Raw genomic sequence first — 15,663 nt, 5'->3', positions numbered from 1 at the left:
ACAGGAAACTAAATAAAAATGTGAAATTTTTATGATTGAAATTTTTATTGCTCATGGAAAACTTTAGTCTTATACCCGAGTATTTTTCGAAGTTACTAAAGTTTCTCGTGGGTGATAGTCAAATAGTGCCTTCTTCATGGAAGTGTAGTGTTAGAATGTCACTAAACCAAAGTGGAGAGCAAATTCTATTTGATTGTACAGAACAGACATCGAGCATGATGTCGGTTTTCCAAGCATATGCATTCGTCATTAGAAAGTTATATCCTTCTTTGGAAGGAAAAAAGCTATTAGCACAAGTTGTAATTTATATAATGAAATTGATACGAGGGCAGAACTTTATATTCTGTACAGGATTTAATAGTGATGGATCTGGCTTCTTTTCATCGACAAATACCGAAGAAATCGCTAACAAATATTTGCTTGAATCAAATTTCTTAGAAAATCCTCAGGCAATGCTCCTATTGGCGCTATCTTTTTGCATGGTTGCAGGACCTTCAAAATTATCATCAGCAATAAGCAATGAACCATTAATTTCATCTGAAGGTCAAGCTTCCCTTAGATTTATACTATTATTGATTACAGGATATCCATCCGATATACCTTCGAATATTTATTCAATCGAAAACGGCTTACTTAAAATTCCTGTTGCTTCACAGCAGATAATCGGCTTAATTGAGGCAGATGAAACATCTATACAGTATAATATCGGTCCTACGCTATCAGTTCCTAAAGAAAAGATTTGGATTGTTATTTATAAAACTCATTACTCCACTATTATGTGCTCTATGGATAATTATTTCGAATACAATATTAGCGCAATTGACGGATTCAAAGTTAAATCGCTTACTGATGATGATAGCGTAATCCGAAGGATAAAGAACAATTTAGCCAAATCATGATCATAATTTAGACATTTTACATCGATTACATACATTTACTTATTATTTTTCATATTATATTTGTTATGTTAATATTTTTATAAAATCTTGTTTGAACTCTTATTTTTATACTTTATTCTTACCATTTTTCACTCAATTCACCATAACGACTTGAAAATAATTTCCTAGTCGTATTAGGGAGAATTAGAAAAAATTGTAATCGCAATATTTATACATAACAATGTTCAATTCACAAGAATTGAACCATTTTTCAAACATTTATAAATCGATTGTAAATAACATATCTGGGGCTAAAGATTGCACAGAAAACTCGGAACAATCTGGGCCAAGAATAGAGGGACTATCCTGGTCAATATCTTGGAAAACGATCTCGATATTTATTGGAGTTTGCTTTGTATTCGGGCTCTCTATATTAATTGGGGTTGGGAATTCGAATTTAGGCATTCTCCTTTTGTTCGCTGCAGATTTTTTCATGCTAATATTTTGTAATTTTTTCTGTTTTCGAATCAGCATCTGCCATCTATTTTTAAGGGCAGCGTCGGTTCTTCTATCGAAGTAATTTTTCATCGTAACCCATTTAGATCCAATTTCTTTCTGTTTTTCTAATAATAAGGCATCTTCTTCAGGGGTGAAGGGAGTGTTATTGATGGATGGAGATAAATAATTTTCCCAGCGTTCCTTGCACTGTCGAGCGTTTCTGTTACCCATTGCGGCTGCAATATCTGACCAATTTTTTGTGCCTAACTCTTTAATGACATTTCTAAGCTTCTGGTCATCTTCATCTGTAAATTTTTGCTTCGGAAGACTACGTGGGGAGATTTCTTTCTGCTCAGATTTATCGCGCACTTGCATTTCGGCCTGAATTTAAAATAACTAAAATTTAAATTGAACGATATTCGAGAGCTTCAATTAACGTATCGTCTTTAATTCAATTATCAACCTTGCGGGGGTGTCTGCTCGTTGAATATTGATTATTTATAATATTCGCAATCTTAATGGTTTGAATGCTCTGTAAAATTTCAAAGTCGATTAACACTTTTAAATTTCAAATTAAGCTGCAGAAATTATTAGTACGATACTTCTACTGAGGTGTAATTTTCACCAACGGCGTGTAAACCATTCAAAAGATCCGAATTTTTTTGCTGGCATTTATTTTATCAATCAAAAATTTTGGATCAAAAAGAGTTATTCGAAAATATGCTTAGCATTGTTGTTTTCAAAATAAAAGCCAACAAATGGCTAAAATTCGTCAATTATTTTTTAACAATTTTAAATATTATAAATTCATAGGGTTTAGTAAGGGCTGGTTTTCAGAAATATTAATTTTATTATATTCTACCAGATTAAAATTACAATTATCGGTGATTTTTTTTTATTCGATTTATATTTTCTCTCAAGAGCTGAGAAAACCTCAGAAAGTAATATATTTTGGAGGATAGATCAGACATGAATATATTCATGCAAATATTGATTAAATATTATTTTCAAATCGGGATTTGTTATGCAATACACAAACACATTGCAATTGAATTTCAAAAAAATTTTATGAGGCTCAACTTTGCATCTTTGTTTTGATTGAATTTATTCAATTTTTTTTTGAGGAATTGTAATACCCTAAAGTTTGATTTGAATTCTCAGCACATATGCTTTATATTTGGATGTAATTATATTACCGCTCCGTTTTTAGGAATTTAAGGTGAGTTTTGAAAAATTCAATGAAATTTTGGGATAAATTTGAAGCCAGGGCATTCTCTTGTATATTGATGCAAAATAGATTAAGCAATGGTATTTTATTTACAGAAACTAAATGAATCATGCTGAATATCAAAAAAGTATGATATTAGCGAGCGTTCTGTTTATTCTGCACCGTTTGATATTCCATCTTCTTGCCAACATTCCTTTTAACATGATTCAAATATTAATGAAAAAGTTGAAGACGGAATAACTGCCCTTCGTTATGCAGTTGAAAATAAAAGTAAAGAAACTGCCGAAATTCTTATTTCAATGGTGTGAATCTCCATGAAAAAGATAAAATAGAAGAACAGTACATTTTAATGCAGCATTATCTAATACTTTACCTCACAATATTCTGGATCTGCAGATCAAATTTTATCTAATACTTCAATATCCATCTATTTATATAGTGAAGAATATATACATATAGACAATGATAGATGAACATTTGCATTAATCATCGATGCTTGATATTTCGTGTCTATTTTTTTTATTCTTATCAAATGCTCTAATTCTACATTAATTCATTTATGTTCTTATGTGTTCTTTCAAAACATAAGTATTAAACAAAAACGGTGGAATTTTTTTATTATGAAAACTGGCATTTGGATTACCCGATCATTTCATACATAATTAAAATCAGCTAGACTCATTTTGATACATATTCTTCTCAGACGAAAATTCAGAATGATGTTGCGACAAATTTTGATTATGACAGTTTTTTTATCCATCCATTGAGTTTCTTAGGCATGCAGATGACTTACCATTAGACATAAACATTTTCGCATAAATTAATGAGTTAAATAATCATATGTCAAAAATTTATTTTAACAAACAGTATCCAAACTAATGTTTGGCTAACAATATATACTATAATTCATATAATATGAATGTTGCTTGTAAGTTCGCCGTATACAAATATGTTGGGAATTAAATTGCTTGACTTGCAAATCAATGCTTTCCTCGCGGGACAATATCAATTTCGCCAGGAATATGATTAGCCCCTACTGTTTCTAATTCAGGAAGAGGATGCAACGGTTTGTGTGTGAAGTTTGGCTCTGAATACTGATTAATTGGTTGGCGATCAAAAGCTTGTGGGACAGCTTGCTGCTCATATTGCCTCATTATTTGCCTGTTCACTTGCTCCTGTTGAACCTGTAGCATTAGCTCAACAAGGAATTTTGCCTTTCTTCCTTTCTTTCTGATGAGCTTTTTCTTTAATTTCATTTCATCAGGATCAGATGAATATTCTTTTGTGTATTCATCTCTTGCATCCTTGTCTTGGTCAGGTGTCCATTGATCATTTCCATTACTCTCACCGGAATCCTCTTCATTATCATATCCGCCATTTTTGGCATTCATATAAGAATTGTTGTGACTGTGCATGATATTACTACCCGATATTGAATAGTTGGAGAATTCCAAATTTCTTTTATCTTTACAATTTAACAAACTTTTAACGTATTGGCCGTAAGAGAACAAATAGTTCTAATTACAACAATTGATATATCGAGGAGGATAACATATTTTGAAGGATATCGGTTTGAATCAAATGTTCACGGCCATTAAATATTAATGTATATTTGATAATAAGTAGAAATCAACTAATTATTCTTTTTACAATACTATTTTTGTGAAGTATTCAATCAGAAAGTGAAGTAAAAACAAAAATTGATTTCAATTTTTTTCTCAACAATAAGTTAAGATATTTAATATTACCCTAGCAGTAAAGAAAATTATACTGTTTTGAAATTTTTCAAACGGATTTGAGTTTGACTTATACGCTTTGGATTTGAATTAGGTAATAGCCATAATATTTTAATCAAAAAATAACCAATTATAATCTTATTCAAGATTTGGTTGATTTCAGAACTGCTTCAAATTCTTAATAATCTAGATTTTTATATCATTCACTAATAATAACATTTAATCTTGTAATAAACAGAAATTCATCAAAAGTGACAGCTCTCAATTTTTTGACATTTGTAAATTCTAAATTGAATGAGAAAAATGAAATAATACTAAGCATAATACAATATTCTAGATTTAATTATAATTAGGAAAAAGTTAGTTTTGAGAGTACTTTTCATAGGCATATAGAATGAAATCTTCTGAAAAATAATATCACATAAACTCATATTATTTTCTAATATATAACTATTTTATATAAAAATCAAATTCAATGATCTTAAAAGCGAAGGATAAACCTCAAAATTTACGAATATAATGAGTGGGAATATAATGCTTATCTATCATAAAACCATATGAAATATCAATTTTTGCTTTACGCCTAATTTTTGACGACAATTAGCAAAAAATGTTAAATGTTAACACTCAGTCCATTTGAATATGAAAAATAAAATTGACTTTGATTAAATGTTTTTATTTATCATGCAATTCTTCTTGCGACCAAAGATTTGAATAAAATTTCAAAAAATAAGATAGCTTAAAAAATAATATACGGTAGTGTTTACTAATAGATGAATAGTATATAAATTCTATTAAAATGGATTTGATCCAAAAAAATATATAAAATTTGATCATAAATAAAATCGTTTTAAATTACTTCTTCATTTAAATTATAACAATTATTTTTGGTTTTATATTTTTTTGGATCAAATCCATTTTAATAGAATTTATATACTATTCATCTATTAGTAAACACTACCGTATATTATTTTTTAAGCTATCTTATTTTTTGAAATTTTATTCAAATCTTTGGTCGCAAGAAGAATTGCATGATAAATAAAAACATTTAATCAAAGTCAATTTTATTTTTCATATTCAAATGGACTGAGTGTTAACATTTAACATTTTTTGCTAATTGTCGTCAAAAATTAGGCGTAAAGCAAAAATTGATATTTCATATGGTTTTATGATAGATAAGCATTATATTCCCACTCATTATATTCGTAAATTTTGAGGTTTATCCTTCGCTTTTAAGATCATTGAATTTGATTTTTATATAAAATAGTTATATATTAGAAAATAATATGAGTTTATGTGATATTATTTTTCAGAAGATTTTGTGTTCTTCTTCAAAATTTTATTTTTTTATTAAAAAGAATCTTTACAAAATATACATTTACTTTAATTAATATTTAAAAACGTGCTCTATCAAAAGTTCCAAAAATTCAATAGTTTAGCTTTTCTGATGTGTCACTTTTGATGAATTTCTGTTTACAACAATCTAATCAAAGAAAATATTAAATTCAAATAGTTGGATTAGCAATATCATTTTTTTAATCGAAGAATCAAAGCTATAATGATAGATAAAGCCGAGATACCAGTTTGATGTGTTTAGAAACTTCCGAAATGATGATTATGCTTACACAATTTGCATATTGTGCTTAACTTTTTAAACGTTGATCTAACTGGACATTTGAATGCTCTATTAAAAAAGGCGTAAAAATAAGAATCAAAGATATAATGATAGACAAGTATTTACAACGATTAAATATTTTTATCAAACAAAATGTTTTTTTCTTCTTTTACACAACCTTGGTTCGGTGCCATACATCAAAAGCAACAGAACTGTATACATGTTCCCATTTCTTTGAGTTTCGTGGAGGCTTGAATCGATATTCTAAATTACTGTATCTTAAACCTACATAAGTTACATTGTATCTATCAATCTCCGTAGTATTCTCTGGATTTAAGCAAAGCCTATTCATTGCTGCTCGTCTTTCATTGTAATCAAGACCGTGATTCATCAACCAACCGATATAACCGACCAAAGCCCGTCGACCTGCAAGCGTTACAATGGGGTTTTCATGTTGGTTGTCTGTCATCCATATGGAATCAGGTGGTGTTTTATTAATGACGAAATTTGCAATTTCATAAGGAGCTTTGTAGATATCCCATTCAATAGATCGGCATTTATATGTACTATGTACACATAATATACCTGAAAATGTACTGAAGAATAGCAGGACAATAGATATTAATTTTCCAACATTTCCGTGTAAAGTCAATTCCGATAGAAAAAGTGCCACGGCTGCAGTTGCTATTGGAATAAAAGTGGCATTCCATATTTTAGTGTTATCTAGCGACCATGGTTGATAGATAACGAAATTTCCTATAAGAAATACTACTAAAGACGGAATATAGCATTGAAACTGATATTTGTTGAAAATGATCGGCGCATGGATGAAAGACATCACAATAAATAGTCCTAATGCACGCCACCAAAGTACAAATATGTTCTTTTGGTAGTCTCCTCTGTTGACAGGCTGTATTTTCATAAATTTATTATGAGTTGTTCTTCCTGTGTAAGTTACGCATTGGAATGCACCGAATATGATCGCAACTATTCCTAAAGCTAAATATTTTTTAATAAAAATCTTAACTTTTGCAGGTTTTCTGTATGGAAATGTAATTAAAGCAAAAACTCCGCCCCATTGAGCCAAAGCAATGATTGAATGAGGGTGAACTTGAGGTAGTTCGGCTACAAGTAGTCCAGCGGCGATGAATTCTTTTATCGATCGATTATTGTTGCAAGAAATTAAAATTAAAAGTACGGACCATACGATTGGCAAGGAATAGAGTGAAGCTCTTTGAGGAAGAAGAATGTGTGATGTTGCCTGTAACCAAAATTCTTGCATATCCTTTCCCCAAAAGCGAACATAATCTGTTTGCCAAAATTTTCGATGTTCCTCGTTGAAAACGCTTTGAAATCCTAATCCACCATTGAAAGTGAATAAGTAAACGCCTATAACTGCTGCAAGTTGACTTTTTGAAAAAGCAAAGATTAATTCAACGAAAATGACGTATAATGAGATAATAACAGGTATTGATGGTAATACTGCTGCATCGTGGATTGATAATTTAAAGGATATCATCAAAACTGCGGCATAATAATTCGGAATAAACGGATAAGCAAGTTTTTGGTGTGCAAAGAACGGTGATACAATATCGAACAGATGCTTTCTATTTTTGTTGCATCCATAAACAAATGAACTGATGATGTTCATATGAAATGGAAAATCTCCGTAAGAAGCTCCGTGAGCAAAGAAACCTTCATTCAGTAATCCATCCCAAACTAAGTATCCAACAATTAGTGATGGAGAAATTACTCCAAAAATGTAAGTTACCAAATTTAAATTTGGTATCTTTTTATATTTCTTTTGAGTTCGTATTGAGCATATCAAAATTGCGATTAATAGGAGTATTATATCATGAGCAATTGCATGAGCTCTTGATAAAGGTATCCAAAGTGAAATTATAAAAAACATCCATGAAGAAAATATGATTCCGAACATTGTTCCTATTGCCAAACGCGTTGTTACATTGAATGATTTCTGCAAAAAGTATGATATAGCTTCAAAACCAAAGAATATTGCACAAGCAATAGTGTATACTGCTTGGAATATCAAAGGTAAAAAGTGATTAAGACACTGACAAAATTATAAGGTAAACACCAAATATGCATATGCTTTGCTTTATTTTACGCAAATAAAGGAAAGAAAAAATATCTCGGATTTGACAATCTGATTAGAGTCTCTACTTTATAAATTTGGTGAAATCAGTTAAGGTTTGTCTCATAAATCGAAGATATGTCAATGCTTTGAAAATAATGATTTTATTTTATTAAGATAAAGCAAAGGATGTTTAATTAACTGCGTTAATTGTGCTATATTTCTGGTAAAATGTAATAATTTTAGGTTTATGGCTGTTATTTTTGCTAATTTTTCAAAAATAATTGAAAATTTTAGTTTTAAAACATATAGTAAATCTTTATTTAAATTGTTGGAACAGTGTTTGTTGTTGGAAGGTTAACAAGTTCCTGAGCAACTTGTGAATCGTCACAAATAATTTCTCCAACAGTAGGAAGAGCGTGAATATCATATTCGAACCTGTTGATTCTTCTCTTGATGACTCTGTCCTGGTCTGAGTCATGAGATTTAACGTTTGCGGTAGTTTCGCCGTAAATTTCTTCTCTTTGGCAAATTGGACACTGGTTATTCCTCAAACACTGTGGATTGTCATGGAAACAATGGCCACATGGGAAAATTCTGATCTGATAACCGTTTGCGTTAGAAAGTCTTGATTTGCAGGTTCCACAAACAGCGGAATGGACTTGGATGCCTGTAATGTTCAATGTTATGTAGTCTTCGTATGATTTAAGCATATCGTTCCAGAATAATTCGCCAAGAGTTTTATCTGAATCAACATCATACTGATAATCATTAATTACGTTCATAATTGTGGTTCTCGTGTCACCAAGTTCAAGTTCACCGCATTCTGTCATAAGGAATTTAAGGAGTTCGTCGAATTTGATAGAATTCGATGAAATTACGGATAAAGATTGAAGGAGACGTCTGAAAGGAACAACTTTGATGCTTCTTTTCTCTTGATCCATCTTGTAACAAACGAAAATTGCAATAACTGTATCTTTTATCAAATTTGAAAGCAATTCTTTGGTTGTTGGTGCAGAAGCCTCTCTTGCAACTAATTTCTTGGCCATTTCGCTTACAAACAAAGTGGATTTTTCAGTAATTTCGTTTGGTATTTTTTCATTTATTGTATTTGCTATTGTTTCGCCAAGGAATACCATGAGTTGCTCTGCAAAATCACTTGTCTGACCAAGAGCGAACTGAATATAAACCAAAGTGTCCAAAATATTATTTTCTTTGATAGGAGTTAAGAAATCCATGAATAAATTCTCATCCTGGTTCCTAATATATGGTAAAACTTCATCTGGATAATAGTTACATATGAATTCAACAAAGGATTTCTTGTATTCGTTTGCAAAATTGGTTTCTTTGGTTCTCTCGTCATTGTAAACCAATCTTATGTAAGCATTAATTAATAAGTTCTCATGAGCAAGCGTTGGAATTGTTGGAACAATGTCAGGATAAAATTTCGCAACAAAATTAAAGAATTTCTGGATGTCAATGGCCATTAGTTGGTCAGTTAATGTTTCTAGGGCCTTCTTAATACTTGGCGAGCATTCACTATCTTGTGTAAGCATTTTTTCCATGAAATCAAAAACATTATCTGGAGAATTCTTCAACATATCCGAAATAATGGTATCATACCTCTTTCCTTTCATCATTAATAGTCCTTTAGCTGTTGAATACTCGAAACTATCGCATAAATCCATGAATTCGGAACCAATATTGTCCAATAACTTTCTTTCTATCATTTTGATCAATATTTCTTCACGTTTCTTAGCTGTAGAATATTCTGAAGAGAATATACTGCCTAAAAGGAAACTTAGGGACATTTGAGATAATTTTACTTCTTTTTCAAGGAATAATTCAACAACATAGTTGAAAAGTTCATGTTTGTAGCCCAGTTTCTCCATTGATACTATTGCAATTAATGAATTAAAGAAGATATCATAAGAAAATGGAAGATTTTCTTTTTTGATGAAAATTCCAATGGATTTGATATACGAAATATCATTTCCAAGCTTGTTTATAAGCTTTGGAAGCCTTTCGAACTTGTTTTGTCCCTTGTTATATTGGAATAACCAAGAAATAATTTTAATACTGAAGTTTCCTTTGTTTTCTGGCACGCATTCATCGATAATCTTAACTATCCTGTCATATAGTTCGCTGTTGTAGTAGACAGTCAATGCAGAAACGATGTCTTTCAAAGAATTAATATAATAAGTGGCTGCAACATCGAATTTCTGATGATCGATGGCATGTTTGATGACAAGAGCTGGAGTAGCGACAGAACTATCAAGTTTTTCAATGAAAGAATAAATATCTGGTTCATTATAATTTGAAATCAGAGATTCAAAGAATTCTTTGGTGTAAAAGAACTTCGTTGCATCAGGATCAAGCGAAAGGATCTTCTTAAAATAGATAGGAAGCTTGTCTTCGTCAGATAATATTTTTAATAATTTTGAAGTGATCCATTCAGTCGAATTCATGTCAATTGCTGTTTTCACGCATTCATTGAACAATCCGTCGAAGTCCTTGGCCTTAAAAAGCTCACTTGACATGTAATTCGTGAAGAATTCCATGAATTTCGTCTGAACAAACAATTCTCGCTGGTAATAATTGGTCGGAAGACCGATACATGCATAGCTATCACCTTTTATCGCGGCCGCACAAAGGTTTTTCCCTTCTTCGAAGTTATCATTGTTCATTATGTCGTCAAACTTGTCAATGAACGATGGCAATGAGTATTTATACATTTTACCATCATTGAAAGACACGAAACCACCACTTCCTTCAAGAGAAATCGTAAATCCGTTGTGAGGAATCGTAGTTTCAGTGACTGAGCCATCCTGGAAGCTTACAAACTTGCACATGCCATCTCCGTATGTAATGGAAAGGATGGATTCTGTAAGGAAGGCAACTTGTAAAGGTGAAATTTCGATATCAATTGATTTGAGGACTTCTGGTGTACTTCCGCGGGTAAATCTGAGTAATGAGGCTTTGTTATTCGAGAATATGGCAATTTTGAGTGTATTTTCGTCTTCAATGATGAAATCTACGAAAGCGGAAGAATATTCTTTGAAATCATTAATAATAGAGATATCTTCTGTGACTTGAAGCATCTTCGTGGCTTCAGCAAGTAGAACGAGGAACGTACTATCGAATTTGGGGCATATTGAATAACATGATTGTTTTGAATTTTGAGTTGGAGGGCGATATCTGTAAACTGGGGGCGCAACCACTGATAAACCGGATGAGGACAATTTACAGACATGCTTATCTTTGGCAAATAATGATTTCATTGACTTGGATAATTCATATTGGAAAATATTTTGAGTCGAATCCATAAAAACAATAGTATTTTCGCGAATAAATGCTATGCTGAGTATTACAGCTCCACGAGATTTAGAAATAACTTTCTGGGGTTTCGGATTTGGATATTCGTACGATTGAATTGATCCGTCGAGAAAACCAACAACAACATAGTCATGGGAAGGTGATAATGCAACTGCTGTAACTGATGATTGAATTGATTTGTCAGGTGGCTCAAATGTTATTTTTGATAAATTAATCGAATTAAAAGCATAGACTTGATCAACATTGTTAACGTAGATATAAAGACCATCATGATATGCTCCTAACTTAATTTCTCCTTCATAATTAGCTCCAATAACTTCTTTTTCGTGAAGAAAAGAACTTTTCATTGAGGATTGTCACTTTTTTATTTAATTTTTCTTATTGTTTTTTTTATCAACAATTTCCACCACAATTTCATACTTCAAACGTAGTCCGATTAAAGCAGCATTACAAACAATAGCTAATCATATACGAAAAAGACACTTTTAATGAATAACAAAGCGACATCTTTAAAATTTCAAAAAAATGAACTAAATAAACAAATCATAAATTCATTCAATGTCAATAAAGTCCAACTTCATGCAGAATCGGAACTAATTAACTACGAAAAGTCTAATATTTCGTATTTAAATGAAAATGATACAAAGCATAAATTCATTACTATTGATTTGATATACGATAAATACTTTAAAATCTACTAAAAGATGAAACCACTCAATCAAATTCAATGATTTTCCTATTTTATCAAGATATCATTTTTGATAAAGGAGGTTACAAAGAAGAAACCATTAAATTACGACCAAGTTTGTATGATATTGAGTGTTTTGGAGCTCAAGGCGGAACTTCTTACTCCTATACTAATAGAGATACCTACACAAAGTTAAAAAATGGAGGACCTGGATCATATGCCCATGCTAAAATAAAGGTCGCATATTCAAATATTTCTCTGAGTGTTGAAATTGGAGCGCAAGGATACACAGATTCAGGAGGCCAACCAGATGGTGGCGATCCTGCCAAATATGATACTTATCCTATAAAAAAACCAGGAGGCGGCGGAGGATCCAGCCGCGTTAGTTTAGGAGATATTCCTTTGATTGTTGCTGCCGGTGGATCAGGTGCTTCAATTACACGCGATGGTTCACCAGGTGGCGGAAATAATACATGCTTCTACAAAGAACGTGGAAATGATAACTATTTTGAAACAAGTGAAAAGAAATATATGACAGAAGATCGAAATGGAGGACCTGGTAAAAAAGGTCTCGTGATAATCTAGGAAGTGGTGGTGGAGGGGGCTATTTAGGTGGTATTGGAGGCCGCACAACCCAATATATGTCCAAAGTTGGAGCTAGTGGCACATCTTTCATTTCTGATAATGAATCGATTGTTTTTTCAGAGATTTTTAATGGAAATAGTAGTAACAAAAATTATGGAAATGGAAAAGTTACTATTCGATCCGAATATATTTGTATTGATAGCTGTATTAACTGTGAAAACAATTTAACATGTCTTGAATGTGATTCAAATCATGTTTTATACGAAGGAAAATGTGAACTTAAAACGTGCCCTGTTGGATATATCAACATAAAGAATGTATGTAAACCAATCATTCATGGTACATTAATCTATAATGAAACAGGATATAATACATATTCTAGTGAATTACGGCCAGGATTATATGATATTGAGTGTTTTGGAGCCCAAGGTGGAAATTATTGGATCAATAAGCGATTCTTTCATCCCGGCGGATATGGATCATATTCTCATGCTAAAATCAAAGTAACTAATGAAAATCTCCGATATAAAGCCATTATTGGCGAACAAGGAAATGATAACCATGACAGTACATATAGAGGCCATCCAGATGGTGGTTATTCCACTCTTATAGGTGGTGGATATAAATCGGGCAGTGGTGGTGGATCTAGTCGTGTCATTTTAAATGAAAACATTTATATTTTTGCTGCCGGAGGTTCAGGTGCTTCATCTGATTTTGGTGGTGCATTTGGCGGCGGAAATAATACATGTTTCTAGGGATGCGTTAAACACGCCATTTGACCGGGCGTACATTTTTTTTGTTCGCCCAAAAATTTCGCCATTTGAGAAATTCAAAAATTAAAAATAAAATTTTAATCTTGATTTTTTTATTTTCGTGATTTTTTTGAAACTTACATAAGCGATGAAATACTTTTTTTAAGTAATCGTTTATTATATATAAATATATCTTAATAAATTTAATTCCTTAAGGTAGAGCGTGTTCAAATTTAAAATCTCATACAATATTTTCTTAATGGCGTATTTTTCTGAGGTCGCCCAAATAAAGGCGAATTCAAAATTGAGAACTCCAAGGCGTATGGCGAGTATTCAAAATGTACGCCACTTACAAAATATTGAATGTGGATTATCAATTTTTTGGCGTGTTCAATTTCAAATTTTGATATTTATGTTTATTTTATTCAGTATAATGCTAAGAATTAAAATATAAAATTCATAGAATTTTTTCTTTGAAAATATTTTACATTTTTATTAGACCACTCCTAGACTAGTCATCAGGTTAGAGTAGGGGTAATTTTAGCTAAAAGTGACACACCTGTAAAAGTGACACACTTGTGAAGGGTGTGATTACCGATCGGTAATTTCGACAGTTTAGAATTTAAAATTTTTTATGGAACTGTTGCGAGTTTCATAAAGAATTTAAGGAATATAAGCAAAGATTTGAATCAAAATCTTAGACCTAAGCCGCTCGATTCGCTCGCGGCTTCCGCAAATTACAGATCAGCAAAGATTTGAATCAAAATCTTCGAACTAAGCCGATCGCTTCGCTCGCGGCTTTCTTTATTATTTTAAATTTGCATATTTCCATCAAAAGTTCATAAGGTAAAAAATTTCGTTTATTTTTACTAAGAAAAAAAAGGTTTTTGATAATAAATTTATTTTATTTCGAAAAAGTAGCAATAATCGTAAAAGGGTATTGATAGGCTTGCTAAAGTAACTAATTTTAGCTGTCAAATACTTTTGTATTTTGAAGTAAATTAGTATAAATTTGTTTTTACTTTTATTTCGAAAAAGTAGCAATAATCGTAAAAGGGTATTGATAGGCTTGCTAAAGTAACTAATTTTAGCTGTCAAATACTTTTGTATTTTGAAGTAAATTAGTATAAATTTGATATTATTTTAACTCCCTTTGAAAACCTCAATTTTCCATACAGAGGGAACGGGAATAGCATCCAATATTCCCTGAGAATGGTTGCGCATTCTCAGCTCCCTCTATATTTCGAACGAAGCTCTCATCGGTCTTTTTTTTTAATACTAAACGTTTTTTTTCCCTGTCACTTTTAGCTAAAATTTGGGTTTGCCCATCAGGTTATCCTCAGATCATCCTCAGACTACTCCTTATCAGATTACTCATCATCCTCAGACTACTCCTTAGACCCCTCCTCATCAGACTACTCCTCAGATCTTCCTCATAAGACTCCTCCTCAGATCTTCCTCCTGAGACTACTCTTCAGACTACTCCTTAGAGTCCTCCTCATCAGACTAGTCCTGAGACTAGTCCTCAAACTACTCCTCAAACTCCTCAGATTATCCTCAAACTCCTAAGACTACTCCTCAGATTATCCTCAGACTACTCCTCAGTCTAATCCTCAGACTACTCCTCAGATTATCCTCAGACTACTCCTCAAACTCCTCAGATTATCCTCAAACTCCTCAGACTACTCCTCGGTCTAATCCTCAAACTACTCCTCAGACTACTCCTCAAACTCCTCAGATTATCCTCAAACTCCTCAGACTACTCCTCGGTCTAATCCTCAAACTACTCCTCAGATTATCCTCAAACTCCTCCTCAGATTATCCTCAGACTACTCCTCAGATTATCCTCAAACTCCTCCTCAGTTTATCCTCAAACTCCTCAGATTATCCTCAGATTACTCCTCAAACTCCTCCTCAGTTTATCCTCAAACTCCTCAGATTATCCTCAAACTTCTCAGACTCCTCCTCAGATTATCCTCAGACTACTCCTCAGTCTAATCCTCAGACTACTCCTCAGATTATCCTCAGACTACTCCTCAAACTCCTCCTCAGATTATCCTCAAACTCCTCCTCAGATTATCCTCAAACTCCTCCTCAGTTTATCCTCAAACTCCTCCTCAGATTATCCTCAAACTCCTCCTCAGATTATCCTCAGACTACTCCTCAGATTATCCTCAAACTCCTCCTCAGATTATCCTCAAACTCCTCAGACTACTCCTCGGTCTAATCCTCAGACTACTCCTCAGATTATC

The 15,663-nt window shown here is 32.2% G+C and overlaps 6 protein-coding genes across 6 annotated transcripts, besides 7 other annotated features; 2 read left to right on the top strand and 4 right to left on the bottom strand.

Moving 5' to 3' along the window:
* Positions 1-48: 48 nt before the first annotated feature.
* Positions 49-996, top strand: TVAGG3_0266590 (protein of unknown function (DUF4205) family; the record flags this gene model as incomplete). Its single annotated transcript, XM_001583662.2, has 1 exon — positions 219-899. One exon carries the CDS (start codon positions 219-221, stop codon positions 897-899), a length of 681 nt encoding a protein of 226 aa, XP_001583712.1.
* Positions 997-1,157: 161 nt separating this feature from the next.
* On the bottom strand, positions 1,158-1,751 carry TVAGG3_0266580 (RNA polymerase II transcription regulator recruiting protein; the record flags this gene model as incomplete). Its single annotated transcript, XM_001583661.1, has 1 exon — positions 1,158-1,751. One exon carries the CDS (start codon positions 1,749-1,751, stop codon positions 1,158-1,160), a length of 594 nt encoding a protein of 197 aa, XP_001583711.1.
* A 1,485-nt stretch (positions 1,752-3,236) lies between these two features.
* TVAGG3_0266570 (uncharacterized protein) lies at positions 3,237-4,056 on the bottom strand (the record flags this gene model as incomplete). The annotated part of the gene is made up of 1 exon (XM_001583660.1): positions 3,585-3,995. One exon carries the CDS (start codon positions 3,993-3,995, stop codon positions 3,585-3,587), a length of 411 nt encoding a protein of 136 aa, XP_001583710.1.
* A 512-nt stretch (positions 4,057-4,568) lies between these two features.
* Positions 4,569-4,605: a mobile genetic element.
* Positions 4,569-4,605: a terminal%2Cinverted (terminal inverted repeat of Banshee-A3 transposon ID:TVAGG3_0266560).
* Positions 4,606-5,783: 1,178 nt separating this feature from the next.
* Positions 5,784-5,821: a mobile genetic element.
* Positions 5,784-5,821: a terminal%2Cinverted (terminal inverted repeat of Banshee-A3 transposon ID:TVAGG3_0266550).
* Positions 5,822-6,124: 303 nt separating this feature from the next.
* On the bottom strand, positions 6,125-7,606 carry TVAGG3_0266540 (uncharacterized protein; the record flags this gene model as incomplete). The annotated part of the gene is made up of 1 exon (XM_001583659.1): positions 6,125-7,606. The coding sequence occupies one exon, from the start codon at positions 7,604-7,606 to the stop codon at positions 6,125-6,127; it is 1,482 nt and encodes a 493-aa protein (XP_001583709.1).
* Positions 7,607-8,373: 767 nt separating this feature from the next.
* Positions 8,374-11,733, bottom strand: TVAGG3_0266530 (VPS8 subunit of corvet complex family; the record flags this gene model as incomplete). Its single annotated transcript, XM_001583658.1, has 1 exon — positions 8,374-11,733. One exon carries the CDS (start codon positions 11,731-11,733, stop codon positions 8,374-8,376), a length of 3,360 nt encoding a protein of 1,119 aa, XP_001583708.1.
* Positions 11,734-11,780: 47 nt separating this feature from the next.
* On the top strand, positions 11,781-13,475 carry TVAGG3_0266520 (serine-type endopeptidase protein; the record flags this gene model as incomplete). Its single annotated transcript, XM_001583657.2, has 1 exon — positions 12,114-12,659. The coding sequence occupies one exon, from the start codon at positions 12,114-12,116 to the stop codon at positions 12,657-12,659; it is 546 nt and encodes a 181-aa protein (XP_001583707.1).
* Positions 13,476-13,937: 462 nt separating this feature from the next.
* Positions 13,938-13,967: a terminal%2Cinverted (terminal inverted repeat of MuDR-3_TvMULE3 transposon ID:TVAGG3_0266510).
* Positions 13,938-14,737: a mobile genetic element.
* Positions 14,708-14,737: a terminal%2Cinverted (terminal inverted repeat of MuDR-3_TvMULE3 transposon ID:TVAGG3_0266510).
* Positions 14,738-15,663: the final 926 nt, after the last annotated feature.

This window comes from Trichomonas vaginalis, chromosome V, assembly GCF_026262505.1.
Source record: "Trichomonas vaginalis G3 chromosome V, whole genome shotgun sequence".
In the NCBI taxonomy this organism is placed as follows: Eukaryota; Parabasalia; order Trichomonadida; family Trichomonadidae; genus Trichomonas; species Trichomonas vaginalis.
Note: the sequence above shows the minus strand (reverse complement) of the source record. Positions and strands in the feature narration are given on the sequence as shown.